General features: G+C 43.0%; 1 protein-coding gene across 1 annotated transcript in view; it reads left to right on the top strand.

The window, feature by feature from the left end:
• The first annotated feature begins 762 nt into the window (after positions 1-762).
• MGAT4B (alpha-1,3-mannosyl-glycoprotein 4-beta-N-acetylglucosaminyltransferase B) overlaps positions 763-27,663 on the top strand; it is a 1,462,166-nt gene continuing 1,435,265 nt past the window's right edge. Inside the window, exon 1 of the mRNA XM_078653536.1 lies at positions 763-1,328. Within this exon, the coding sequence (XP_078509662.1) occupies positions 1,232-1,328 (97 nt within the window). The 5' untranslated portion in view covers positions 763-1,231. The remainder of the gene's footprint in view (positions 1,329-27,663) is intronic.

Below are 27,663 nucleotides of genomic sequence, written 5' to 3'. Positions count from 1 at the left end.
GCCTGTGTGAATTCTGTGTTCTTTTAGATTGTTAGGCTGACGGCACTCGAACAGTGTCAGTTGCACTGGACTGTCGAGGTGGTCGATGCCAGGTTGTGCTTTCTGATGCTTACAGAATAAAACCTACCTTAATCTACGCTCGTCTCATCTGTTTCCTGCACGATCCTTTACAACACAGTGCCTACTCATCATGGTACTGATCATTGAACACAAAAGGGACCTCATGCTACCTTCTTTGATTCACTACCATCAGCAAGGGAGCCACATTTCTCTCCGCCCACGCCCAGGATGCTATTTTAGCAAAGGCCAGCTCTGGTGACAGGCCAACTCACTGGCTGACATCCACTCCTGTTATCCAGTGAATTCGTTTTTAACGATGAAGCTATTTTATATTTGTATTATTTCGTGGTTGCGTTGTATTATGTAAGGTTTTAAGAAACTGAGACAATTGAAAATATTCCCCGAGGACATGACATTTACTGCAGTTACACGATGTAAGAAGAATTAGCGTCTAAAAAAATCGGAGTTAGAATCATCGGGAAAATCAGCCACTGACAAACAATACAATGAAACCAGTAGCGTAGCAAGGAGGCCAAGCTCCCAGGTGCAATCAAGGAAACTGTTCCTTTCACTGTTGTTTGGGTAATAAATATAGCAGTTATCAGGACTCGGGGCCGCAGTACACTGATCCTGCTGTACCATTGGTAGCCCGTAAATGAAACGTAAGCTCGTAGTTGACGCTATTTCTGCCTGGGATATGAAGTAGTTATACATCTTATAGTTGAAGGGTATATGGCTCATTTACATGCTAGCCCTCTAGTTCTTGGTAAAACGCTAATTCCGGTCAGTTTCGTGGTCTCCAAAGCCGCCCTAATGAAGCACAAACTGCGCATGCGTGTAGTTCTCGAAGCCTGAGACTTGCGCTTGCTCCTCCTCTGCACTCTGCGACGTTTGTGTGCTGGGCGCGTGCGTGTGGGCAGTGATCTGGGCTCGAGCTCGCAGGGGCAGTTGGAGGCGCGCGCCTGAGACGGCCTGGGTGCACGCGCGAAGGGCGGTCGCGAGCTTGGTTTGACCTAATACGTTCTGTAGACCGCTTGCTCATGTCAGACCCTCAAACAGTGGGTGCCAGAGAAAGCACCCGACAAAAATAATCCCAAGCTAGTTCCCCCGAAGGCGCGGGGGTCGGAACGCGCCCCCCCGGACATGCAGCCCCCGCCGCCGGGCGGAGGAGATGAGGCTTCGCAATGGCACCTTCCTGACGCTGCTGCTGGCTCTGTGCGCCTTCGTCTCTCTGTCTTGGTACACGGCCTTCAGCGGCGGCCCCAAGGGTGAGTACCCGGCTGGCGGAGGGACTAGGTGGCCCAGGGGTGAATGAGGACACAGCGATAAAGACTGAGGATGCGGAGAAAACTGTGTACTGGTGGAATGAGATTAGGGAGGAGAGGATGTCATAAATGTTACTGTACCTGCCCATCATCGCTGTACCAAGAATCTCCTGCCCCGGGGTTAGCTCTTAGTGGTTAACTAACTTAACGGGATCCCAGTTTCCTCCCAGGACCCCCCTATCGTTGCACCTTACCTGACCTCCTGTGAGTGTATCTCCTTAGGGAAGTGTTATCTTTTATCCATTTTCCCCGAGGTGCAGCATTACTGCCTGGCATGTTACCAACCTCCCCTCAAATTGTTTTCGTACCTGCTCTTTCCTATCACCGCACCTCTATACAGTGATCCATCAACCCACAGTCTATCTTCACTAAAGTGTGTCCATACTGCCTAAAGTGTTAGTGTCAATACATCAACTCTGTGGTATGTCCTTCCTACCTAGAGTGCTCTGTGGGCGTGGGTCTTTCATTGAGTTCACGCGTCTCCGTCTCCCTCCCTGGGGTGATCAACATCACTCCTTAGCTGACAAGTTTGGTCCTAGTGTTTTCCTGTTCTGATGATTCACTTTTTCATTTAATCTGTTCCTATACTCTGTTAACTTGTGGTCTCCGTCTCTGATCTTTTTAAATTTGTTTCCCTCTGCTCCACATGTCTGCATGCATCATTTGATCCACCCTGTGTGAACTTTTCTGTTCAGGCCTTTAATTCTCTCTTTCTGGCACAGCACCTCTCGTGCCCCTTAGGCAGTGCCCTCTTATTCAACCCTTGCTCTTCACAAGAATCTTAGTTCCGCCTAATAATCTCTGTTACTCATATGATAACACTGTCCACCATTCAACACATATACCTTTAATTCTTTACTCTGCGGAACACTAAGCAGCTGCCACAACGACCCTTGCCTTTTGCAGTATTCATTTCTTGGAAGATCGGCGCACCCGTAATTTTTCTAGTGTTTAGAGTCTTTAATTCTGATAGCATATAGATATTCAGTAGGTGGAAACATTTACCAGGGTTATTACCATTTGTCAACACTTAGATTCAACACCTTTCTGTTAAAAAAAAAAGTGTTTTTCAACCTGCCTTTATTTTGAAAGTGAACAGGATAAAATTATGCAGTAATTTTATCGATACTAAGGCCGCCTGCATGAGCACAGTAGGTATCAGTTTTGTTATTGAAGTTACATTTCCCACATCTGAGTGTCGGGTTTCATTTATCGATCCTAAACTTGCATGGTTCCATTACTAAGCTGTGTTATTTGTTCAGCTGGATACATTTTCATCCCTTTGTCTTGAGTAAATAAAACTATGAAAAAAGATCAATTTTATAGTTGGCCTTTTACAAGTAGCATAACATGTTTTTATACAAGACAGTATTTCAAACTGGCAATTGCATTTCAAGCCTCTCAGACCCCATCCTGATAAGAGTATGATTCTTACGGCTTTGATTTTCTGAATAAACCCAGTTTTGCTTTTAAAAAAAAGTGTATGTCGTTTGGTAGTAAACTCAAACCCAAAGATGTTCCAGAAGCGCTACAAAGCAATACGTCCTAAGAGTGCACACATAAAATGATTCTTAATGTGAGTCCATCCCTTGTTTTTTTTCTGCAGCCAGAGATCTGTCAGCAGCACATCGGATGCTGATTTAAAGAACACCATCAGCTTAAATTTAATGACCGTGCTGGAGATGACTTTCTTGTAATAGACTGTAATTGGGGGATTATTGATGGCTTAATTTTTAGGCGTAATTTTAGATAAAATACTTAATCAATGGTGACTCTGTGCTAAAGTTAACAGCATATCTTTCCTTTGAAACGGTTGCATGGAATTAGGCCATTCATTCCAAAAGTCGGACCAGAATGCCTTACTACTATCCCCTGTGCTCTTAAGACTTGTGTGTCAAATTGACAATGCCCTTTTTAAGACCTGGAAAATGTGCGCCCTGTACCGGTAGAAAGCAGCTGTGCATGACAATTCCAGATTTGCCACTGGGAATAAAACTTCGAGTGAACATTAGATTTATTTTCAGGATGTCCTATATTGAAGGCATACTTGTACATACTGCTACTTGATTTAAACACAGAAGAACTTTGTAGGGCATGGGTCTCCCCGGAGCTACGATTCACTCTTGGACCTGCTGGCATTTTAAAGATTTTGTACTTTGGCCAGTTTTACTCTGGCGTGTATTAGACTTTGCACATAAATCATTCCTGCTGTCTATAGCATTTTCCACATGTTACGCTCAAAGGCGACCGTAAACAGCTTATTTCTGAAAGGTGTTTTCATACTCTACCATACTGTGTTTTGCTTACCACCTTCAGCTCCCAGTTTTATGAAGAACTTTATTTAAGATTGGTTAGAACATAATGAGTTATCGATCATGACTTGCATACATGACTTTCTTTCATATCAATTGAGATTACAATCTATAGTTATCTGGGGGTTCACGACATCTCTCAATTGTTTAGAGTGGCTGCACATCCTATAATCTACTTTTAAACAGTTTGTCCTCCTTTCTGACCTCTGTACTTGCCACTCCTTGTCCTCTTTAGCACTGCTTCCTCTCTCTTCATTCTTCTTGGTCTAATTTGCTACAGCTACACTACTTTTCCCCCTCCCCTTCAAATTTCTTCTTGTCTAGTTGCCATTTTTAGGTTTCGACCTGGCGAGGGGCAAAGCCCCTCCCAGATCGAAATCTTTTGTTTTCAGTAGTGATGTTCGGACCGCCTCTGTTTCCAATTGGCTAGCTCCATAAATGGAGACTAGCCATTGGGAGACAGAGGCTGTCAATCGCGCTTTCTCACGAAAACGCGATTCGGGGGCGTTTCTGGTGCTTTTTTTAAGCCCCGCCCCTTTGTCCCGGGCCGCGCTGCGATTGGCTGCCGGCCCGGGACACCCCCGTGACGTCATTCCTGGGCCGCGCTGTGATTGGCTGCCGCCCGGGACACCCCCGTGACGTCAGCCAATCACAGCGCGGCCCGGGACCTGACTTGTTTTAAGTGTAAGGAGTTTGCCCGCATTACAAGACACTTTCATTTTAGAATAAGTAACACTACAAGGCCATGGATACGGTTGGATCTAGGGCATCCGCTCTCAGGAACTTTCGCACTACCATTCCCGTTACCCTCCGGGGATCAGTTGACAAGTACAGCACGCTTCTGTTCATCTCACGCACGTCAGGCTCCCAGCCTTCAGGACGGAGGAACAGAGTAAACGAAATCAGGGCGTACCTTCAAGTATTGGTTGAAACCACTCCGTACCGAAAGAATACGCGGCAGCCATCTTTAAAATGACCGGCTAGACAGGCCACGGGAAGGCGCCAGAAAATTAAATATTACGCAGCATTGTTAGTCTTCGCAAAATAATTAACATTTGGTAGACGTGTCACTCGTTTAGAAAACGTGTATAACCTATCAATGTATTGAAATGAGCAACATTGTACCAGTGTTTAATTAAAACTAGGATCATGCTCGTACAATTTGCGCATAGAAGAAATCCGCCATTCTATAGCATTTTAGATGCTTTCATTTTTAGAAATCGTATTACCACTCGCCGTGGCATAAGAATCAGCAGGCACAGCAAGAAGGTTGGCCCAGTCCTGTCTTCTTTTACTTTCTATTGCTGTCTGGCAAGGTCAACAGACGAGCCAACGGCCGGAGTCTGCGTATTTTCTCGCAACCGGTGTCCGATCTACTTTTGTGACAGCTTCTACTGCCTGCTGTATATTTTCCGCAACATAGGTTGACCTGTGGTTCGGCCTTAAGCTCAAATATTCTCCTTGCCCGTGACTTCTTCCAAACACAATATGGCGCGATTGGCGCTAGACGTGGGAAAAATGGCGGGCGGGAACACTTCCGCTTCCGTCCGGCCTCGCTGTGGTCCTTGCGGCTGTCGGCTGAGCGGTGTGTGGCTCCGCCATATTGTCTGTGTGAGGCCGGCAGGAAGCGGAGGCCGCGGGGCGGGGGAGAGGCGGCAGGTACTGGGGGTGTACACTTGGCTATGGGTCGTGGGGTTCAGTGGATTGGAGGTGAAAGACAGAGGTTCGCTGAATGGAGTAAGGGGCGGGCTCAATGTTGGGTTGTACCAACGCTTCGGGATGTGATAGCGAGGGGGCACTGACGCCTGTCATGGGGGGAGGTAAAACGATGAGGTGGGGGCTTGTTGGGTTATGCAGTTCAGTACATAGTAGCGGAATAATCACTGAGAGTGGCCCCTTAGAATGAAAGAGTGGGACGACTGAACGTTCCAAGACACAGAGTAACGGGGTTCTAGTTCTCGTGTGCTTGGGCTCACCAGCTCTATGGAATGTCAGGGCGGGTGATTAAATATTGATTTGTGCTATGTATCCAAACCAGTAATAGTTACGTGTAAGTAAGTACCTGCAAGCTTGTGTGGCTACATATCTTAGGTATATGTTCCGCATATAGATTAATAGTATGTGTTTGTCTATTCGGTTTTATTAGCAATAATTATGAAGTGGTGGTCTCCTTATTGGTTATCAGGCAGCCTGTCAATTTTTATAATGCTCAATCTTTAGATTTCATAATATTTTGGGGTTTCATCAATGCATACAATTAAGACCGTAGGTTTTCGCATATGTATCCATTCCAGTGGTGCAATAGAATGTTCGGCTAGGGTGGGTGTACTCACAATTGTGGTTTGCAGGCTCCCAGTATTGCTGAGAGTTGAAGGGCTACCGTTGAGGGAAATTAATGCACCTAGCAATGTTTAAGAACTTTAGCTGTTAGATGGACCCCAGCGCATAACCTTATTTCCAAACGCGCCTACATCTTTGCGCAGAGTCCTACAAGTGTTTAAGTGAATACAATAATTGGACTGCAGCGGTGGGACGTTTGTCTAGGCATATGTAAAGCAAAAAGTGTAGCTTTTGGCGTGAGTATTTCTGCAGTGCGTCATATAATAAGTAGGCAACCGCTTTTGATATGTAGACGATCCTGTCACTATACAGAAAAGGGGTAGGGAACAGCAGTGGATGCTTGTACATTTCTCATGAAGTCTTTAAATAATAAAAGGCCTTTCCGGCGAAGCATGTATTAGAATGATGGGCTAGTCGCACTTTTTGGGGATGTTTTATCAGCCCAGCAGCTCTTGCGTTGGGGTTCCCAGGGCTTTATGATTCCATCATCGCAAGGTTTACATTTAATATAGGTTAATAAGATAATCTATAGAGGTTCTTGGTTATCTCAAGGTTTGTCTAAAATACTGAGGAAATTGGTACAGATTTGTTGTGCATTTACCTCATTTCACATTTAATTAAAGAGTTGCACCATTAGTAACATGAGCGTTGCAACAGGGACTAGAGGTGTTAAGTGACGTGCGTTGGTACCCTGCATGTCTTGGTATGACAGAGGCGGTGTTTTAAGGGACATGCGCCACCCCAGTTTATCCAGAGAAACAGGGAGAGGATTACAAAATTAAGTTGTGGCTTGTGAAATGAGCATTAAATAGTATTATAGCAAATAAATCGCAGAGCAAAATTCCACTGAAGTTCGATCTAAAGGCATTAATTAAAGGATTTTGTCATTCCCGAACTTAGAAGGATGACATGCTGGGTTTCCTTTACAAAAATTTAATCTCGTGACTTGCAGATCTCACAGATGTCAGGAGCAAACATTTAACTCTCAGCCAACTTTCGGCTACTGTGCACTGCAAATTAGTAGTAAGCCATTGCAATAACACATTGTGCATAATGGATACATACGTTCCGCTTACTCACACTCGTTGACAGTGGTCGCATTGGATTCCTTGTGATTTCACAGTCCTTTCCATGTGGCAAAAACACACAACTCCTAATGGCATTTAGCCTCTTTTGCTGCGTGAGCATCACAAGAACAATTTGAATAATTCGACGAGGTACTCGACAGTAGACTAATGTTCGTTGCATTTCTGTTGAAATGTCACCTGTCCTCTATCTTAGAGTAGAAGGGAAAGAAGCTTTTGAGGATTGTCCCAAAAATGAATTGACCAGTATGGAGTGCATTTTTTGGGGAAGGTTAAGCCTCATAATATTTTATAATAATGTGGATAATGCCGATTTTAGTGTATGTACCATCCTATTAAAAGGGGAGTGTTGCAGCATTTGAGTTCTCATACTTATGAGGACTTTCACCCAGACTTCATGGGAATAAATGTTTGGTAGTGTGGGTCTAATGGGCTGTAGTAGGATAAATGGAGCAATAAGCTGTTAATTCGGTTGCTTAAGGACAGTTCTAGATCACCCAGTGTAGTGGGTGGAGGTCGGACTCAAAGTTTTTAATTTTGATTTTTTGTGAGTTGTTGTGGAGAAAGGAAGAGGACCAGTTGAGGACCGGTGTGGTATATTGCTAAAACACTCCAGGATTTTATTGGTTTTGTATATTAATTTTTGTTCACCAAATACAGTGCTCGTTGTGCTGAGGGTATTTAAGTTCTGAAAACAGCCTACTGAATGTTTGGGCTAGAATGGTGCCTAAATAAGTCACTCTCCCTCAGGGATGAAACATTCCTCTGTCTTTTTTAACTACACATACTGAGAAAAATAAAGCTGTTAGTCGTAGGTAATTTTACTTCCCTCATTTCCCTTCTGTTTTCATCAGTTGACGATCCACATCAGTGTTTGCACATCTACACTGGACACCTTAAGAGCTCCTCTGCTCATCAGGGTTGCAATCCACATTGGTAACAATACTTACCTACAACTCAAGAAGCTTGCTGCTTTTTGGGTGGGCTAGTATACGTTCTATAAATCTGAATTTTATTTTGAGAAATTCTTTTTCTAGAAATGTGAGCCATTTAGAGACCATTATTTGTGCAGCTCCTGAGTACTTTGTTGTTTTGACCGAGCTGTTCACTCAAGTGACGTCTATCACAATTTCGATGAATGCAAAAGTGCTCTTACAGAAGATATCGGGAGAAGAACCTAGGCCTAAGTATCAGAACATCTGGGTGACACTGGCGCCCGAGAGGCCAAGCTAACTGTACCCCAGGCATGATAGAACTCCTGTCCTTAGGAGATTGGATGTCTGACGTAGACTGGTGTCAGAGAGCAGAGCAGGCCGGTGTACCAACGGAGGGGATGCCCAAAAAATGGGGGGGGCTTGGAGGGATTTCCGAGGATTCTAAAGATCAAACAGGAAAAGGGTAACGCAATAAGTATTACGCATGTGAGTTTCTTAGCTTAATTCAATTGTGTGTCAGTCACATCATTGGTGTAGTCAAGCAGGATTTAATGTAATAGTTGTATGTGGTAAATTATACTGTTGTCCTCCCAGCAAATTTAGGTAGGATTGCTAATGTTGTGGACCAAAAGCATTATTTTGAAAGCATCTAGGAAATCCATTGATTTTTAAAATGGGGCTCTAGAAACACTGGAATGTTATGTATTGTGCAAATCAAGCTTGTTGAGTTTTTTTTGTAATTTACTACATAGACTTAACCGATTCTAGGTGCCACAATAAATCACAAATGAAAACCTGTCTTGGATGTGCTGGATGTTGGTGTTTTTTTTAACTGTTTGAGTCATTACTGTTTATGGTGCTTTTGGTATCCAGAGCTACAGACCCTGATGGAGAACAAACACATTTATGGTGGCTTGATTTTCCCATGTTTAGAGCTTAGCTGTCAGCAGGACATATCTACTTGGCTTATTTTTCACGTCTCTTAGGGCATGTTAGTACCAATACATTTCATGAGTATATTTTGGAAATGCAATTATTTTGTCCACCACATATCAGCTTGTTACTTTCTGCAAATGTATACATGTTGGTGTAAAATGCATGCTTTTCATTTTGGATAAACTCAAGTATGGCCCAAATAGAAACATGGCATTTTCATTAAACAAAAGTCTCTATATACTAGCTTTTGTTTTGAAGTAAAACTTTTGGTCCCCCAATTAATAGTTGGTCGGTCAGTTACACACACACCTGAACAGAGAGGTGCAGACTCCGGAAGAAACTAAGCACAGTTTTTTTATTTAGTGCATTTTTATATAGCGCGGACATTACCCAAAGGTGTCAGAGTGCTGTACTATAGGACCAGTTACTTTACATGAGAAACGTGTTACTCAATAGAACGTTTAAAAAAATAAACAGGAGACTAAAAAAGGTAGGGTACTGAGTGTGGGGGAGGCTCGCAGTGTGGGGGGGGGCTCGCAGTGTGTTGGGGGGCTCTGTGTGGTTGTGTGGGGGGGGCTCTGTGGGTGTGTGTGTGTGGCATTTGCGAGAGATTAAGCTATTGCCATTGTAAATGACAATGCCATTTATTTATCTGTTTTCAAAACCAACACATAAATAACAATTTTGTCATTTACAATGCCAATAGCTCTAACTTTTGCAAAGGCGAAACCGTTGCATTGTAAATGCTTGTTTAAAGCTGTTCCTTAGTGCAAGTTCTATGCACGCCGTAAATCATGTGTAATCATTGCAGGTCTCTCTGTTCCTCGCCCACTTGAAGAGTTTTTCTCATTTGATAGCTCCCACAATTGTACCCCTGTTGTGTTATCTCGTCTGGTTTTACTGTGTATTCATTTTTTAAATTTATTTGCATTGTTTTCATTTATATATGCATTGATGTTCGTGTAATGCTTGCTTGTAGATTGTTCTCTTTTGTAAAGCACAGCAACATAGAGGTGGCATTTTTGCACCATATATTGTTTTGCACATAAAATGAATTGTTGTGGCTTATGAGTGCTATATTCTTTTCCTTTTGTTCCATTACAATCTGGCTGGTTTGAGCGGCTTGGAGAATAAATGTGGAATTGGCCGCAAAGCTAGCTACCCAGTTTAAAAAAAATATGTCTGGTATTAGTGCCTTAGTATGTTAGTCTGTTAGTTATTCCACATCTAGTTTCTGATGTAGCTGATTATTTATTTGGGTTGGTAGTGTCATCAGATGGATCTCCATTGGTCTCTGAGAAAAGTTGAATTGCATATGCAAGCTTGGCAGCCTATTCTAATGCAGTAATAGGTCAGGGTTGAATACCAGTAAGGCATGGTTTTAGCACATTACAGGTCTAATTACTCAAAAGTAGAACACATCTAGCTCCAGTTTAACTCTGCTTGTTTTTGAGAGATGCTGGTGAGGTTGTTTAACATTTTTGTGTAGCATCGCCAACATGCCACTTGAAAGGCCACTTCACAGCTCAGTTTTATGACATGAGAGATGTATTCTTGACGGCTTGGCTCCATCTTACTAATGCTCTGGTGAACCCCTCCTGCTTCCTTAACTGACTCATCTTGAGGATGTCGTCGCTTTGTACAGCATTAGTCTCCAGTGAAGAGGCTTTTCTCGTGGGGTAATCCCATTATAATCACCTTTCAGTGCTTCTCCATTTAACAAGCTTCTGAAAGTGATTCTTGCTCAACCGGGGCCCTTACCACAATCACGGTGCATTGCCTCTTTATGCCCCACCACCGTATTAACATGGTGCTCTGGGTGTAAATCTGTGCAGTGCACCCTGTTGTGTGAATGCACTGTTCACAGTGCAGACATTATGAACTCGTGCCTGCACTCTGAACAGCACATTAGTTAAAAGCAGCCTAGCTGTTTGAAGCCACCTTTCACTGCAGGTAGAGGCCTGACCTTGTTTTCCAAGGGATTTGGGGGTATTGCCTCCCCTGCTAGCAGATGCAGTAAGAGACTGCACAATCCAATAAGAGGGGTGCCCTGGGGGGTCTTGGATACCCTCTTATCGCCCTTCCATGAAAGGCTTTGAGGTTGCGCCTGGACTGCGTGCCACCTTGTAATCAGTCAATGTTCCATATGAAAGTTTCTTTGTCACTGCATAAGCATCTGTATTACAACAGTGATGCAGTGTCATAGGGTTCCCTCCTTCGCATATGGCCTCACCTCCGTGTAAATAAGGGAACAACCCTTTTCGGATCTCACAGGTGCCCATCCTTGCTCTAGCACTATTCATATCACGGGGCCCGGAGTGAGGGTAGGATCAAAGCAAGTCGCTCTGTAGACCTGCCATCAAAGCAGGGCTCTGCCATCCCCGTCCGCCTTTAGTCCTACATTATTGGGGTCTTTTACCTCGGGCTCCTCTGACCGGGGGAACTTAAGCGCATCGGGTAACGAACTGGTAATTCCCAACCAGTATTGATTTAGTGCCAGAGTACCTATGTAGTTTCCTTGATCCTTATTGAGTGCCACCTGACCCCTTAGGGGCTACGAGGCACGAAACATGTCGACCCTATGCACCACATCAGCCCTATAGGATCATTATATCCAGTTAGGGCCCAGCCCTTAAGTTAGGCTAGTGTCCCTTGATAATAAATACATTTGTTAGGGTAACCCTAGACCTATGCTCTGCACTACCTAGCTCACACACCTGCACTCACCCAACGGCTTCATCACCAAAAGATCTCCGCCAAAGAGCCCCTTCGCGGGTGCCCATCGGGCTTTGCAAATTTCAAGGTCAGACAAATGGTTTCCTTGCTAATTAATTTCACAATATCTCATACAGTGAATCAAAATCACAAGCGAAAACAATATATATATCATACAAAATACCAATCATGAGTGCAAAATCCTGCAAAGAACTAGAACAGAAACAGGTGTATATAGAAAAATATTCACTTTTTATCTTGAAAAATCTAATAAGGGTACTTAAAAATGCAAACAATGTGACAAGAAAGTAGCAGTATAAAATGAAAGCCTTCACTGTAATAATTGTCAACACTTTTCTTCTTAGCGAAGATTGAAACAAATTTCAGAAGAAAAAGAGTAGGTCGACGTTTCGGTCTCTTCAGGACTGACAAGTATTATAGTTGTTGACCCCCTATTGTAATGTAGAACAAAAGTAATTACTATTTATTCTAACATATATTGTACACATATGAATAATTACACTATATCACCCGTAAAGCTTTGCACAAATACATGTTTGTTTGAATTAAAAAAACCTTTTGTTTAAGAATCTCTTGCATTTTCATCTTTAATGTATCATCTATTTACATAATTCAAGGTGTTCAGACACTTATTTTCAACATAGTGTGAACAACTGTATACATATCTACACTCCAACCTCTATTGGTTATATTTAATCATACCCATGTCAGCTGCCTGACGTTGTTGCTGCTTTGGTGTATTTACCTTTTTACATGAAGTAGGTTAATTAATAATCCTTCATCTTTATATCATAGGATCACACTAGTCATTGACCTAGTGAGAATCTCTCTTTCTGGGCAAATTGCACCCACATATCTTAATTCATTGTGCCGCTCATTTCATATTAACTTTGAAGTGGCGTCTATAGTCAAGGCATTTTGAAATGAATCATTAGAGTTATTTCGAGCTCGAAGCTCTCTCACATAGACATACCTGAATTCAAAAAGTCGTGTGACTCGGATAAATGTCTTCTCAGATTTGTGACATGACATGTATTAATCTATATTGTATTGAATAAAGGAGAAAAGGAAACCGGTCTATATACTGCTAACTGGGTATTGCATTCAATCTATAATGTACTGATGTGCAGAGCGTTTTTACCTTGATCTAGCCAAGAGACACGTATTCAGTGTGTCTTACGTACTGGTAAAATATTAAACAGCTGTCGACGGACCATGGAATAAGATGGTGCCGCCTACAATCTATAGAGATTTACAGTATAACTGGAACTGCTCTCTTTCTTATATTCATTTTTACGAAATATTCATTGTATTGTTCATGAATTACATGATTTGTATTAATGGAATTATAGATTTTTAAGTGTTTAGTGTTATTGCTATGCAATAACATTGTTTTATTATGTGCAGAATTTTAATCATTTAATTGCAATAACTGGTTTTATACTGTGGACTGAAACTGAACTGTGATTCGTGCCGTACAATTTTGTGATATAATCTGTTTTACGGACTAGTTGTACAAGTAATAAATTGTACGAAGATAGTCTTTTTTTAACAAATAAATGTCTATGTTTTCTTTGGTTATATGTGAAAAGAGTTGCTTTGTGTTCACCCATTAATGCATCTTATTTGTTAGTGGTCTAGTATTAGATTGTCTTCAGATACAGAGGGTTTATTAGTATATTTTCTGATGAGGGAAAATATAGAATAATCTATCTCTTGTTTAACATTACAGGTGTTTGAAAAGTACCCAAGCTTTAGTATAGGGAAGGTGATGCCAATCTAAAGCCGACTGGAGTTGAGTGAGAGGCCTGGACGTAGAATTCCGTCCTGGGAAACTCCAACCCCCTCTATGAGCTGTTTGATTATACAGGGTAGCCCTCGATACTCTGGGTTGCACCAAACAAATTAAAGCCGCTGTTTTTGGATTCGGACAATAGTTTTTTCTATTGTTCCATAGAGGCAGATTAGGGGCTATGTACAGTAGTCGAAGCAGATAATCAATTTTAATGCTGTTGATGTCGCCAGCCATGAGATCTCAAGCCTACCTCAGCTGTGTAATTCATCAAGCAGGTCCTTGAGTGTAGGTGGTATATTGTAGTCATAGAGTGTGGATGGAATTTGTGAAAAGATCCCCAGATAGCGCAGGAAGATGGCATCCCAAGGCAAGCAAGTGGCGGCAAGCAAGTGCTGAGAAGTTTTGGCAGGGTTCGCCACTCCCAAGCACGTGGACTTTGTATAGTTAATGCGGAAGCCAAAGGCAGCCTCAAATAGTTTCAACTCATCTAGCAGGTGTGACAGGGATGTAACAGGGCATGTCAGAAAGCATATCATATTGTCAGCAAAAAGTACTAGCTTGTAGTGTTCACCATCAACTTCAATGAATGATGCACATTTATAAAGCGCACAGCTACTTATCAAGTGTGTCCCGGTGCTGCCAATCTCAGCCTAACATGACAGCTTGCCCCCCTAGACTTTAAAAAACTAGGTTTTAGGAAGTTTCTTAAACATTGTCAAGTCAGCCGTAGATCTGAGAGAGGCCGGGAGTCGATTCCAGGCTTGAGCTCCCAGGACCCTGAAAGCTCTACCCCCGCCCCCGACCAGGCTAGTCGTATTCTAGGGACACAGGCCAGGCTCTCATGGAGGATGACCTCAGAGTACTGGCTGGCAAGTAGTAGCTAACTCTTGTCCTGAGGTAACCAGTGCCTTGTCCCTGAAGGGCTTTAAAGAACAGTACACGGGCCTTAAATGTAATCCTTTTGCTTATAGGGAGCCAGTTTTAAGCCTTTTGGTGCGGGGTCATGTGAGTCCTGAGCTTGAGTATAAGGACCAGTCTAGCCGCTGTAATCTGGACCACTTGGAGGTGCTGGAGGAGATGATCGGGGAGGCCCAAATACAGAATATCGGCACAGCCCAGTCTGGAGGTAACCAGAGCCTGGACCACAGTTTTCCTAGTGTCCAGAGAAAGAGGAGGAAGAAATTTCCTCAACATACGAAGTAGGTCAAAGCAGATGCCCAATACAGACTGGACTTGAGATCTCATAGAGAGAGCTGTCAATGTAAATACCGAGATTTATTTTACCGTAGTTGGAATTCATTTGCAGAGCTTGAAAGCAAGATAGATGATTCTTTGCTTTAAAATAAAATGACCAGAAAAAAATGAAACTAAACAACTGTAAAAATGCAGGTACCATTTCTTTGCAGCATCATTTACAAAATGTGTTGATGCCTGATAGTATTTCCAAAAAACATTCAGAATGGAAAATCTGTCTAACCAGTTTCAACAAGTTTATGGGAAACATAAAAATAAACAAGCATCGGCAAAGTCAGTGAGCCTGAAATTGGTGGTTAGCCTTTTGGTTTTGTCAATGCGTGTCTTGTTTTGGCATGGTTTTTGTAAAACCTTATTGGTGTGGGAGCTACCGGGCCCTCACCATTAAAACAAGCATTGACAAATAGCAAAAGAAAATGTGGTCTCAAAAAGCACACATTGGTTCTTGGCACTGAACAAAACTACATTGTGTGCCAATATGCTGTTTTGTGAAAGAGCAGAATGCTGTCATTCATAGTGAAGCCAGCCAATAGACCTAGAGAGAAAGAGAATTTTAATAAACACAAAAGGTCTTGATTAATACCAGACCTAATTAGGGCCCAATTATTAAAGAAATCTTAAAAGTGTACCCATGGTATATGTCCTTGCATTAGTGCAGATTTAGAGCTTTCATGAATTCACAAGAATTTACAGAAGTAGGTCAAGAAATCATAGTTCTAGAAAGTATTTGTGAACTGCATTGTACCAGTGCAAAGACCAGCACTTTGAGGTAGGTGTCCTTCAGATCCAGTCTTGCCATAGAGTTGTTTGGGAGGAGCATGTTCCTGGGAGATGAATCTCTTTCATTTTGAAATGGTGGTACACTAACCACTTGTTGAGCTCCTGAAGGAAGAAACAGAAAGCTCAAAATACCATTCGGCTGAAGGAACGTACTTGCCCACAGCCCTCTATTTAGTAAGGCTTCCACTTCTTGGACTTCCCCAGAAAAGTTAGGAGGTTTCGGGTTCTTGTATTGTGTGGTCGCTCCACAGAACTCTAGCAGAATACCTGTGCTAGGCTAAAGGACCCATGCATCTCTTGTTATCTTCTGCCGTCTGTCAAGGAATAACACATCCTTGTTCATATTATTTGTTGTGGAAAACAAAGGTTGTCTGCACCAGAGCATCGTTCCAGGGCATTGGCAGCACCCTAAAATCAAACTCTGCTGCTTCGACCGTGGCCAGCACCTTTCTCTGGGTAGGATTCTCCAAACGTCTTCTGGTCCTGCAATCAGAACGCACCTACTGCTACCGGCCTGCCAGAAACCTTCTTGACTTCTAATTGATGCCTTGTCCAGGCCAGAGAACGAAGTAATGTGCTTTCCCACCTCCTCTATGAAGCTTTCTCCACAAACGCCTCCCAACAGACTTACCTATGAAATTGCTATGTACCCACGGTTGTGGCTTATTTTTTATCACATGGTAACGCCGCTGTAGATATAGCATAGTTCACATTCCCAAATGACCCATCTGCAAAATATCTGGGAAGTCAGGTTTTCTGTCTCAGTAGCGTCCTCAGAGACGTTGAGTATCTGTGTCAGTGGGGCAGAGAGCTTGGGCAGTTTGTCCTAACAAATTCTTTATGACCTATTGATTTCTTTCCTAGGACCTTTTCATACATTTGGCAAAGAAAGTGGTCTGTTTGCTATCTATTTTTTGGTATGAGGGTAATGTTGCTATTGAATGTTACTGGCATTCCTCCCACAGGCCTGTCCTCAATCCTGGGTCATTTGGCTACTACATCCGGGCGCCATGGTTGACTCAGTCCTGTTTCCTCCCTCAAGATAACTTAGTGCTCATCATCTGATACTTCACTCCTTGTTGTCAGGGGTGAGTTAAGGCTTACTCTCCAAAGTAGACAAATTGTATACAGGTGTGCATAGTGTTTTCAAGAATGCCTCTCTGAACCATCAAAAACATCCTATGGGCTACACAATTGCTTTTCTATTTGGCCTTCTGTGATAATGGGAGTACTGGTTCCCTCTGGGGATATGTTGGCCTGCCTGGCCCTGAGCTTCCTCTCATTGGGGCTGAGGAGGGACATGCTTTGAGCAGCTGCCAGTAGGAAAATTCCCAGCGGTTCAAAAGTGGCACTGATGCTCTCTGGAGTGAGAAGTCCATTGCCTCTGTCAGGTCCTCCCTAGTAGGCAAGACATATTGCTCTTTGTAAATCTCCTTTATCAGATCATTCTGCCAAGACCCTACCATGGTGTTAATGGCAATAGCGTATTTGCTGGGCCCAATTGTAATTATTAGAGACAACTTGGGTACCTTTCAACCTTTTCTTTTACTGGTTTGACACCCACATGTTACTAGTTAGTAGATACTATCTCTGTGGAAATCAGTATTCCTACCCTGTCAAGCATCTTAGTGGGTGGGTACAAGAAATGCAGTTTGTTAGTTATGTCAGTGTGGCTGCTTTCTCTGTAGGTTGGTTATGGCCCTGGATCAGAGGGACAAGGCAGCGCTGCATGTTGCTGTAGCTATCTTGTGCTGGCACGGAATGCCACTGTGTACTTACTCCATGAGTCCTATGGCCCTGCCTCGCCCGACGTCCGAGTCTCTTGTGGTCTAAGCCTCTGTGCCATAGCACCGCACTTATTGTCCCGAAAGAGACATCTGGCTAATTTCTAATCTGCTGTATCACCTTCTCCTCATCAAGGTGAGATGGAGGCCAGAAAGCGGTCCTGGCCAAGTGGGACCCTCTAGTGTCCTGTTGAACCTAGAAGAATAGCTAAGTTACATAAAACAATCAAAAACATAATGCTTATGGTCAAGAAAGAAGTCTGTTAACATGCTCCAAAAAACAGTCACCAAGTGTAAGCTCTGCTAAGTGGTGAATAAAGGTTTAGTGCTATTCTCTGGACTATAGTATTGCAACTGCTTGCCGCTGATTGAATGATATATGTTTTAAATCTCTGATGGAATCATGGAGCAAGTATTCCTGTGGGGTGTCTATTGTTATGTTATGGCTGTTGAGATTAGAATGAAGACAGGTAAATGCATAAGCCTCTTTTTTTGTTCTTGCCTAGAATTATTTAACGGATCTATCACATAGGCCTGTTAATCTTCATAGTTTTGCTGTGTCAGTTCTGTTCAGACAAGCTTAATTCAGTGTGTACAACATCCATAAAATAAAGCATACAATATTTTTGTTTTAAAAAACGATACCGAAAGACAATGTCCGCCATACATAAATCAATCCTATGAATACCATATAGTTCAGTTGACAAACACAATTCCTTGTCTTACATCAATTGCTTTTTGTATTTTTAACGCAACATAAAAACTTATCCTTAGATCAAGAGTAACAAGTAATTTCATAGCAGCATGGGTTATTCTCGCGTCATGTTTTTTGAAAGTGGTTTCAAGTACAAACGCCTAAAATACAAGCAAAAATTACAAATGAGCATAAAGTGCATAGTGCTCTGTTTTGACAGTTCATCACAAGGGCACAGGGTAGTTGGATGCATTCTTGTAATAAGGAAGGATACAACGTGGTGTACTATTCCTAGCCAAAGTCTAATCAAAACGAGGTGTGGAGACCTCGTGACTGTAGACAAATAGTCTTGAAATCCTTTCCTGATATCAGTTGTTTGATAGAATATAAAGGTAGTTTGCTTCCATACTTCCCTCATGTGGAGCTCTTTTTTGTGGGCCAAAAATGTATCCCTTATCTCCTGTTTAGATAGATTTATCACCTGGCCTGGATCATCATGAATCGGAAACTTGAATAATTCACTATATAAATCGAAGGTCTATTTTAACCAAGGGATACATAGGCTTTTATACAAAAGAAGACAATCCTTGATGACAGTTTGGGTAAATTTGGCTTTATCTTTGGCCCAAATTGATCTCCACAACAATAGTAGGCGCATGGCAATCCGATCAGATAACTAATCTAAACCTATTTCTTGATGAGTTATTTCAATAGAAGCTAACCTAGGTAAACTTGAAAGTCGTTTTAAAAAAAAGTTTTCTTCCTGTTGTAAAATCTTGCTACAGGTATGGCCCCAAACCCCCGGACCTTATAAAGCAATGGCGACACATCTAGCCTTTTATATATATCTACCATATCTTTTATACCGTGGTCTCCTAACTTAGATGCAAATTGAAGATTCCATGTGTACTCTTTTTTTAAATTTTTGAGCAGACGTTAGTTAACTCCTGCGTCCAGTTCCCATTGCCTGAGTATGTTATTCCTAGGTAACAAAAATCATTGACCTTTTCCACTGGGGTACTATTGATGTGAAAGTTCTTGCATTTCTTGGGCTTAGGGCCACATACCTTAGCAAAAATGTTTGTTTTATTAATTAGTAATTTCCTACTAGAAATAATCCCAAATTTATCCATTAATCGTTGGAGACCAACCAGTGTTCTAGATAGTAACACTGCATCATCTGCGAAAAGCAGAACTGGTACAGAAGTACCAGCAATTTGAGGTGCATCCGCTTGCACAAGTCGAAGGGTTTGTCAACCTCATTTATAATTAATGAAAAGAGCAATGGTGCTAAGACGCAACACTGGTGGATGCCTCGTTTAACAGCAAAATTTGGTGTGCACTCACCACACTGCCCATATCGAACTTTACATGAGAGAGTTTCATACAGCCTTGCCACGAAAAAAAATATAGGTTTGGGAGCTCCAAGGACAAGCAGAATAGGCCATAGGATAGTATGATCAACAAGTTCAAAGGCACTACTAAGATCTGGGAAAAATAGGTATAAACTCCTATATTAATATATTGCGCCAAACCCTTTCCTGAAGCCTTATTGAACTGAAGAGAGTATCTGATTCTCATTAGCCCACTCTTCTAATCTTACCAATAATACTTTACTCATCACCTTTACTGATGAGTCAAATCAGGAAATAGGGCGATAATTTCTTGCTTCTGATTTATTTCTTTAAAAAAAAAATAGGAATGGCCCCATGTCGGTGGTATGGAAGCAGTCACTACTACAATAAAAACTCAGGCAAGGATGGGGCCCCATAAATCTAAAGTTGCTTTATAAACATGTACAGGGACCCCCCATCTTGGCCTGTTGCTTTCCCTCCCTTACTCCCGGTCAATCCCATCTGAACCTCCTCTAATGTAATATTTAAGGGTACAACCGGCCTTCTGCTCTGTGTAGGACTTTGGGACCTGGATTCTTCATATTCTATCGGATTAAAAGTTTTTGAAAATGTATCACCCATGCTTCACAATGCTTCACAATTAACATGTGATAGTAACTCAGGAATTGACTCGCACTTTAGGAACTGTGCATTAACAGTTTCCCCAAAAAACTAGTTGTTAGCTGTGTCCGCTGCCATTTGTAACTTGTCCCACGCTGACTCCTGTAACTCCCTTCTCCTTTTTTTCAGCGCTGATTTACATTTAAAACGTAGGCTTTTGATTAATTCATTATTTCTTGGTTTGTTATTTAAAGCCTGTGGCAACGTGCATAATCAAACCAGCCCATACCTTGTTTTTTGTTCCCTGGGTATGGCTGTCAGAATCCCTTCAATAACTTGATTAATTTTACTAAAATTTGCCAACAGCATGGGGGGCACTAACATCTTCATTAAAACGATAGGAAATCTCTGCACCACATTTAGTAACCATTTCATGTATTACCTTTGCCGGGTCCACCCCCCTCCCCTTTAATACGTGTCCAATTTGGTCTGATAAGGGTAATGTTAATGATAGTACTTAGTTGTGATACAACCTTTGGGCCCCAAGCATGGGTAGACATAATAATACAGTTGTGGTCACTGAGTGCTAACTGGGCGATCCTTGGGGTGGAACACATAAAATTTAAGCTTGTAGAAATTAACACATGATCAAAAACGGATGTAGCATTTCTACCTCTAAAAGTCGCAATTAAACCCCCACAGGTATCACAGGCACATTGTAACAATTCCAGATCGTATTTGGCCATCATAGTATTTAAAGCACCGCCATAGTCATTTTGTGGGAAGTGTACACAATCATCGCCCTCATCGTTCTATACCCGCAGACGTTAAGCATAGATAATGAACATGTTTGCGTATTAAAATCCCCAACCCATATGATCGTGGTATTAGTCCTGGACACACTTAACAAGTTATGAAGCCCTTTGTCTAACTCAATTACTATGTTATTGCGAGTTTGATAAAACACATTGTTATAGTAATTAACTATAACCATGTCCCTATCGTCTTTACAAGCAACCATATAATCTGAGAATGTATTCCAATTGTAACAGCTCTTTTAGCAATAGCCGGTAGCTTATTAGAAACAAGGGTCAAGAGCCCCCCTCTCATTCTTCCTGCAGGGGAGGGTACTGCCTGTAACCAGTATGCGGCAAACCCTTGTATATAAATAGGGTCTGTACACCAAGTTTCCTGCATACAGATTACATCATGTTCATTGTCTCAGACTTAGATGTCTATAAAAGTAACCAAGCGGTTGTAACAACATATACTGATCAAATTGTAATGGTCGTGACGCTCTGTCCAGAGTAAATCTAGCTCAACCCGGGGTTCTGAAATGAATAATTATACAGTCTCCTCGTAGGCTCTTATGTGAGGGACCGATCCAACTTACTCTTCTCGTTAAAAGTATCTGGCTTGCTTCTGCCACTGTGTAACAACAGTTTTTAGCTAGCCGCAGTATCACTTTATTTTTTTATGTATCATGCTTTTCACTTAGGCCATGCTGTAAGTGGGGCACATTAGTCAGGATGCAACATACGGGCAGCATTCAGGTGGCAGATTTATCAATACATTTTCTTTACCCTCTTTTGCCACGTTAGCTCTTGGTTTGATATGCTTCACAGTAGTTTGGCCCACCTCAAGCCAATCCCCTCTAGTTTTATGGAGATGATTTAGCGAGGCTTGTTGACTGGGGGGATAGAATTTACTGACTCGCTGCTTCCATTCTTGCTCCCTACAGTTGCTACATTATTGGATCCCTCATATAGGGCTCTATCTGACTCCTTGCTTTTTGCCTTATCTTGGGATGATTGTTGCCTGGGGCTGGCGTTCAATTCGGCCTCTCATTTCAGCATCCCTCCTTCCTCATTTCCGGCGTTTGTGTTCACTAACAAGCCACTAATCCTGAACACTTCGCTTGCCAAATTATCAAGCTTATCACAAAGTAGTTTTACTAACTCTTCAACCTTAGTTACTAAACGCTCTACACTTTGTGTAGCTGGCAAAATAACTACATTACCTTGCTCGTTTTGACTTGCACAGATTTGATCTATTGAATTCTGTGTAGGTCCTTTTCTCACTATATGACTGGTTTTATTACTCCTCACATTTACTTGGCTCTTCTTACATCCTTTCTTTTTTTTCGGGGAGGGTGATCCTTCAGGTGAATGCATACATGGGGGGGTCAGTCGGAGTATGGGATTCTAGGTCCGGTTCTAATATGATTTCAGTGATCCTAGAGGTGCCTTGTTGTTCAGTATGGGTAGTTGTTTCCATTGGCCTGGACTGTGCACCACCTTCCAGCACTAATCCACTGGCCTCACCTATTACCCCTTCTGCCACCATGCCAGAGCCCAAAGATAGACGGCGTTCTGATCTGTCATTGCACTAACCGCTCTAAATAAAAGAGTCAATGGTAGTGCGTAGCGTGCATGAGATGTTGGTATCAGGTTTCTGCATTTTACGCCTAACCATTTTCACCCCTATATAATCTGGCCCAGGTCTATTTTAGGATAGGGTAATAACCAGGTAAATTATTCTAAATCAAGTTAAGAGGGACAGAGATACAGAATACCAAGTACAAGGTATATGGAATTTGGCTTTAAAGTGCAAAGATACAAGGTGCTAATTACAAAGTGCAAGGTGCTGGGTACTAAGTAAATGCTAGTAAAAATGAATGAAGTAAATCCAGATCAATGTAAACACAGTACAGTATTAAAATCAAATGAACCCTTATGCTTTTTTACACTGTATAATGCTGTTCTTTAAGAAGTTTAATAAAACAGCGGTTAAAAACTCAGATTATAAAATTCAAGTCCTGTCCAGTCCCAAGTCCACTTTAATGCTAATGCAATAACCTGTATTTCCGGGGTAGCAATTTGGGCTTGCTTAAAAGGAGTTTTCCTTCTCTGCTATTTCATGTTGATCAATTGTAGCCCTTCCATTTGCTGTTGGCTATAATAATATCCTGGGCTTTTGCCCAAAAATTTCTTCATAGTACCTGAAGTTGGAGAAGCAAGGGGGGTGGCCCGCCCCGGCCTCGGTCGGACACGGATGGGCGCTGTTGGGCCTGCCCCTGGCCCGGGCTTTGCCCGTGCTGCTGGAGCCCTGGCCAAGCGTTGGCGGCGTCAGAGCTGCAGTGCAGGCAGGGATTTGTGGTTGGCACCCCCGCGGCCACAATACAACCAGAAACAAGCTTTTGCTGTGTCATAAGGTGTATGATTTTTAGGTTGGTCAAAATGTTTGTCAGAAGAATGCTGAGAAACGAGAAGTGGAGAAGTGTGGGAGTATAGAATCTCGTGTTGCAGTATTCTTCAATTTGAGATGTGGACACAGTGCTACCTTTGTGGAAAAGGCGGGAAAAAGGCATTGAGAGGCTGGATTTGAAAAGCTTGACATACAATGCAACATTTTTTTCAGGTGTGTTACCCAAGAGTGTCCGGTTTGATGGTGTAAGTCAGATGTGGCATAGGGCTTTTTATCAGGTGGATAGATGTTTATTTTGTAATTGGGCAAAAAGTCATTGCCGTCTACTATATATTTTTAATTCAGCCATTGAATTTAGTGAGATGTTATGTGTGTTCAGGTTTTTGAATGAGTATGCAAATAGCATAATGGAATTATGAGCTTTAGGAGGCAAAGCAGCAAAATACGTCCAGGAGAACTATTTGTTTCTCTGCTCCTGTTCTGTTTCGATGAATCAAACAATTAAGAGTGAGGCTGGTTTTGACGAATCTATGTTTGGATCTGATTAAACGAGGACCTCTTAAGCCTTTATGATCAACGTCCATATTTCAAGATCCGTTGTTTGGTCAGTGTTAAAATGTTCTATTGTAAGCCTGTGAAGATTGTGATTGCACAGTGTATCATAGAAATTTGAATATGCATAATGTTATGCATTGCAAATGTAAAACTTCTTGGATGGAAGAAAATTCAACTCTGTCCAAAATGACCCTGCTCTGTTGGGGTCCTGTCCTGTAAAATGTTACCCTTCATTTAGTAAGCGGTGTCAACATGTTTCAGTCAGGTTTCTGGTTTTGATTAATAGAATCTGTGGAGAAGAGTTTGTATTGATAGTCTGTTTAACGCTGAGAAGATTCTTCAGGATTGGACATTGTTGCATTTAAATGTAGACGTGGCATTCGGCGTTTTATTGTCTGTCATGGCATGTTTTAAAAGTTATGAATACCTTCATTGTATTTCTGCTACTAAGTGGCACTTGTCTCCTTGTCTTAAGTGAAGTATAATACTCCTACATACGACCTCATTATTTTCAACGTAGTAAGTATCCTCCCTGCTAGTCGGTAGTTAATTTAAAAGCTTTTAGTTCAGACTCTTGCTCTCCAGTGCTTAGCACATAAGCATTCATTGTATGTGGCATGTCTCCCTCCCCCTCCCCTTCTCCTATGCACTCCCTAACGTATCTCCTTGTGTGGATCGGAAACTACTTATTTTGTGCTCAGTGATTTATTAAGACTGGAACCTGTCATCCGTACCTTTTTTACGTTTGGTTAACTTTTTTGCTCCCTACTCTACCTTCAGCACTTGTAACTCATCCCACCCTGCTCTGGCTTTGAGCCATATGTGCTTTGTCACTAATAGTTTTTAATTCCTTATATGTCGAACTGCTGCCTCTGTTTGGGTATGAGTCATTCAGTGCACCATTGACCACTGTGTGCTAGCATAGGTGTGTGGTGCATCCTGAAGTGCCTGGCTTACGTGAATTGTAAAAGTGAAGCAGCCTTATGAGTCATCCTTCCTAGCCTGATAAATGATACAGTTGGTGCTAGTAACTACTGGACATTATCGTATCAAGAGTCTTTCAATCCCTCGAATGCCAGACACACTGTTTCACCAGGATCACATTTTCAAGATCCCAGAAGGGGGCCCGACTGCCCAGGAAGAGTTCCTTCCCTGGACCAAACCCCCTTCTGTATTGAAAACCGTTGCACATTTAGTCCAACCCATCTCATCTGGATGTAGAGGTACAAAGCTGCTGTTTCACGTTTGGGTCAAACCATTCTCTTCTTTTGGACATAGTGTTGCAAAGGGAGGTCAAGCAAGTTTTCCTTCCAGAGAGTGGGTCAGAGGACAAAGTCTCAGTTTACTCTAGTGACTGTAGATTTGCACTGGGATTGCAGAGCCAAGCTCTTCCTGTCAGCAGCCTGTACGAAGTCCCAGTCTGAACAGGCAGGTTAATCGACTGACTCTTATTGCACCCATGTGGTAGAGCTAAGCACGACGAAACTTGCGACGTGCCATTGAGCTTACCATCGTGATATTCTCTGTGAGAAAAAGGATTATCTGGCCAGGAGGATTGAGGCTGCCTCTAACTCATGTAAAGAGATCTTTACTGTGGTGAGGGAGTTCACGGCCCCCAGATCCAACTTGCCCCAAAGGGTTCCATCTGAGTTGTGGGTCTGTGATCTTGCCAAATTCTTCACGGATAAGATCAAGTCTATCCAGGACTCTTTCACAGTGGAGTCTGCTGAAGTGTGTGCTAGTTTGGTGGCGGGACTGGCGCGGTTGTCCACGCGGGTTGTGGTTCTCGCAGAGTTCCCTTCTATTTTCATCGATGCCTCCCTAGCACTTCTGGCCAATCTTAAATCGGGTTCACCATTAGACCCCTGTCTGGCCAAATTTTTGGCTAAGATGGCGGCCGTGGTCAACCCATTGGTCAACCCACTTTTGAATTTGTCTTTGAGTGAGGGGAGGGTCCCGCTGCCCTGGAAAAGGGCTATGGTGATCCCCCTCCTCAAGAAGCCTGGGCTAGACTCGGAGGTTTTGGCCAACTACAGGCCGATTTCCCTTCTCCCGGCGTTGGCTAAGATCACGGAGAAGCATGTGCATGGCGTTCTCTCTAGCTTTCTAGAATCCAGTGATCTGCTTCACCCTTCGCAGTCCGGCTTCCGCCCTAATTTAAGTACGGAGACGGCACTGTTGGAGGTGTCAGAGATCATTAGGGAGACACTGGATTCTGGAGGCAGGGCCATGCTTGTCATGCTTGATCTGTCGGCGGCCTTTGACACCGTCCCCCATGAGGTGCTCCTCGCCAGACTCTATAACATCGGTCTGAGGGGAACGGTGCTCAACTGGTTTACATCTTTTCTTGAGGGCCGCCGACAAACGGTCTGGGCCTCCCCGAGCTCCGCCGAGATGCCGCCATTGGGAGTCGGTGTCCCGCAGGGTTCTGTGTTGAGCCCGACTCTCTTTAACATCTTTATGACACCTTTGGCGGCACTGGTGGAGTCTTCTGGGGCCCAGATCGTGTCCTACGCGGATGACACTCAGTTGCTCTTCACGTGTGGGAAAGATCAGGCCTTCGATGGTGAGAATATCCGGGGCTGCCTGGAGTTGGTCTTCAGTTGGTTTCAGTCGAACAGCCTCAAAGCCAATTCCAACAAATCGGAGGTGTTGTTCTTCGGTTGCTCCCTCGACCCCGATTGGCGGGCTTGGTGGCCCACAGATGTGCCCCCCTGCCCAGGCATCGTTGGTGGCAAAAAATCTGGGAGTGAAGATTGATAATAGCTTGACGCTGATATCACATATTCGTGGCCTGACGGGCACCTGCTTTGGTATACTCAAGATGCTCCGGAAGATCTTGCCTCTGCTCACAGAAGAGCATAGAAAGATCACTGTGCAAGCCTTAGTTGGCTCCAGACTGGACTATGCGAACGTCCTGTATATAGGTCTCCCGGACTATCTTGTACAGCGGCTGCAGGTTGTGCAGAATTCCGCGGCCCGCGCCATTTTTGGCCTTCACAGGCGAGTGAGAGCCTCCGGTTTGGTGCAGTCGCTTCATTGGCTGCCCATCCGGAAGTGGATCATGTTTAAAGTACTGACCTTGGCGCATAAAGCGCTTTTTGGCGCGGGAGCAAAGTATCTACAACGCAGGCTTGCCTTCTACCGTCCGGCTAGACCTCTGCGATCAGAATCTTTGTTTTTGGCTGTGGTTCCCCGAGTGAGGAAGGCACGTACTGGGGGGCGCTCCTTTAGTTTGAGGGCCCCTCAGTTGTGGAACGCCTTGCCTCTTGCCTTACGGTCCTCCTCCAACCTGCTCCTGTTTAGGAAGAGCCTTAAGACCTGGCTTTTTAACCTTTAGGATCTCTTTTTTCTTTTCCCGTGTTCGTTGTCTGCTGTATGGTGTTATGTTTTTTATTCTGAGCTGCCTCGATAAAGCGCCGGGACACTCCTTTGGAGTAGCCGTGCGCTATAGAAATAAATATATATAACATAACATAACATAACATTGAAGTGATATGGTAGTAACAATCTAGTCAGCAAGCTGGAAGCATGTCTCCCCTCCCCCCTTCCCAAAAAAGGAGCAGAGCCTTCTGTGTTGGAGCAATTCACCCACCACCAATCACTCAATGTTCAAGCGATACAAAATAGTTCAGAGTCGTCAAGATGTTCCAGTCATTTTCGAACTTGCCTCTGAGGTCTCCCTGCTGCAAATGTCCTGTTGGAATGCTAACCCAGCAACTAAGGTGTATCATACTCCAGACAGTTGTCACACTTTCCCAATTTCCCTTGGATCACAATGCAGTTTTTTGCCATCATAATTTTATCCTCTGGTTTAACTCCACCATAATGCTGGGAGTGCAGATATTGAACACTCAGAATTCTGCATTATATTATTATCTCTAGAAGAAAACATTAATATCCATTATCT

This window comes from Lissotriton helveticus, chromosome 7 (assembly GCF_964261635.1).
Source record: "Lissotriton helveticus chromosome 7, aLisHel1.1, whole genome shotgun sequence".
NCBI lineage: Eukaryota > Metazoa > Chordata > Amphibia > Caudata > Salamandridae > Lissotriton > Lissotriton helveticus.
Note: the sequence above shows the minus strand (reverse complement) of the source record. Positions and strands in the feature narration are given on the sequence as shown.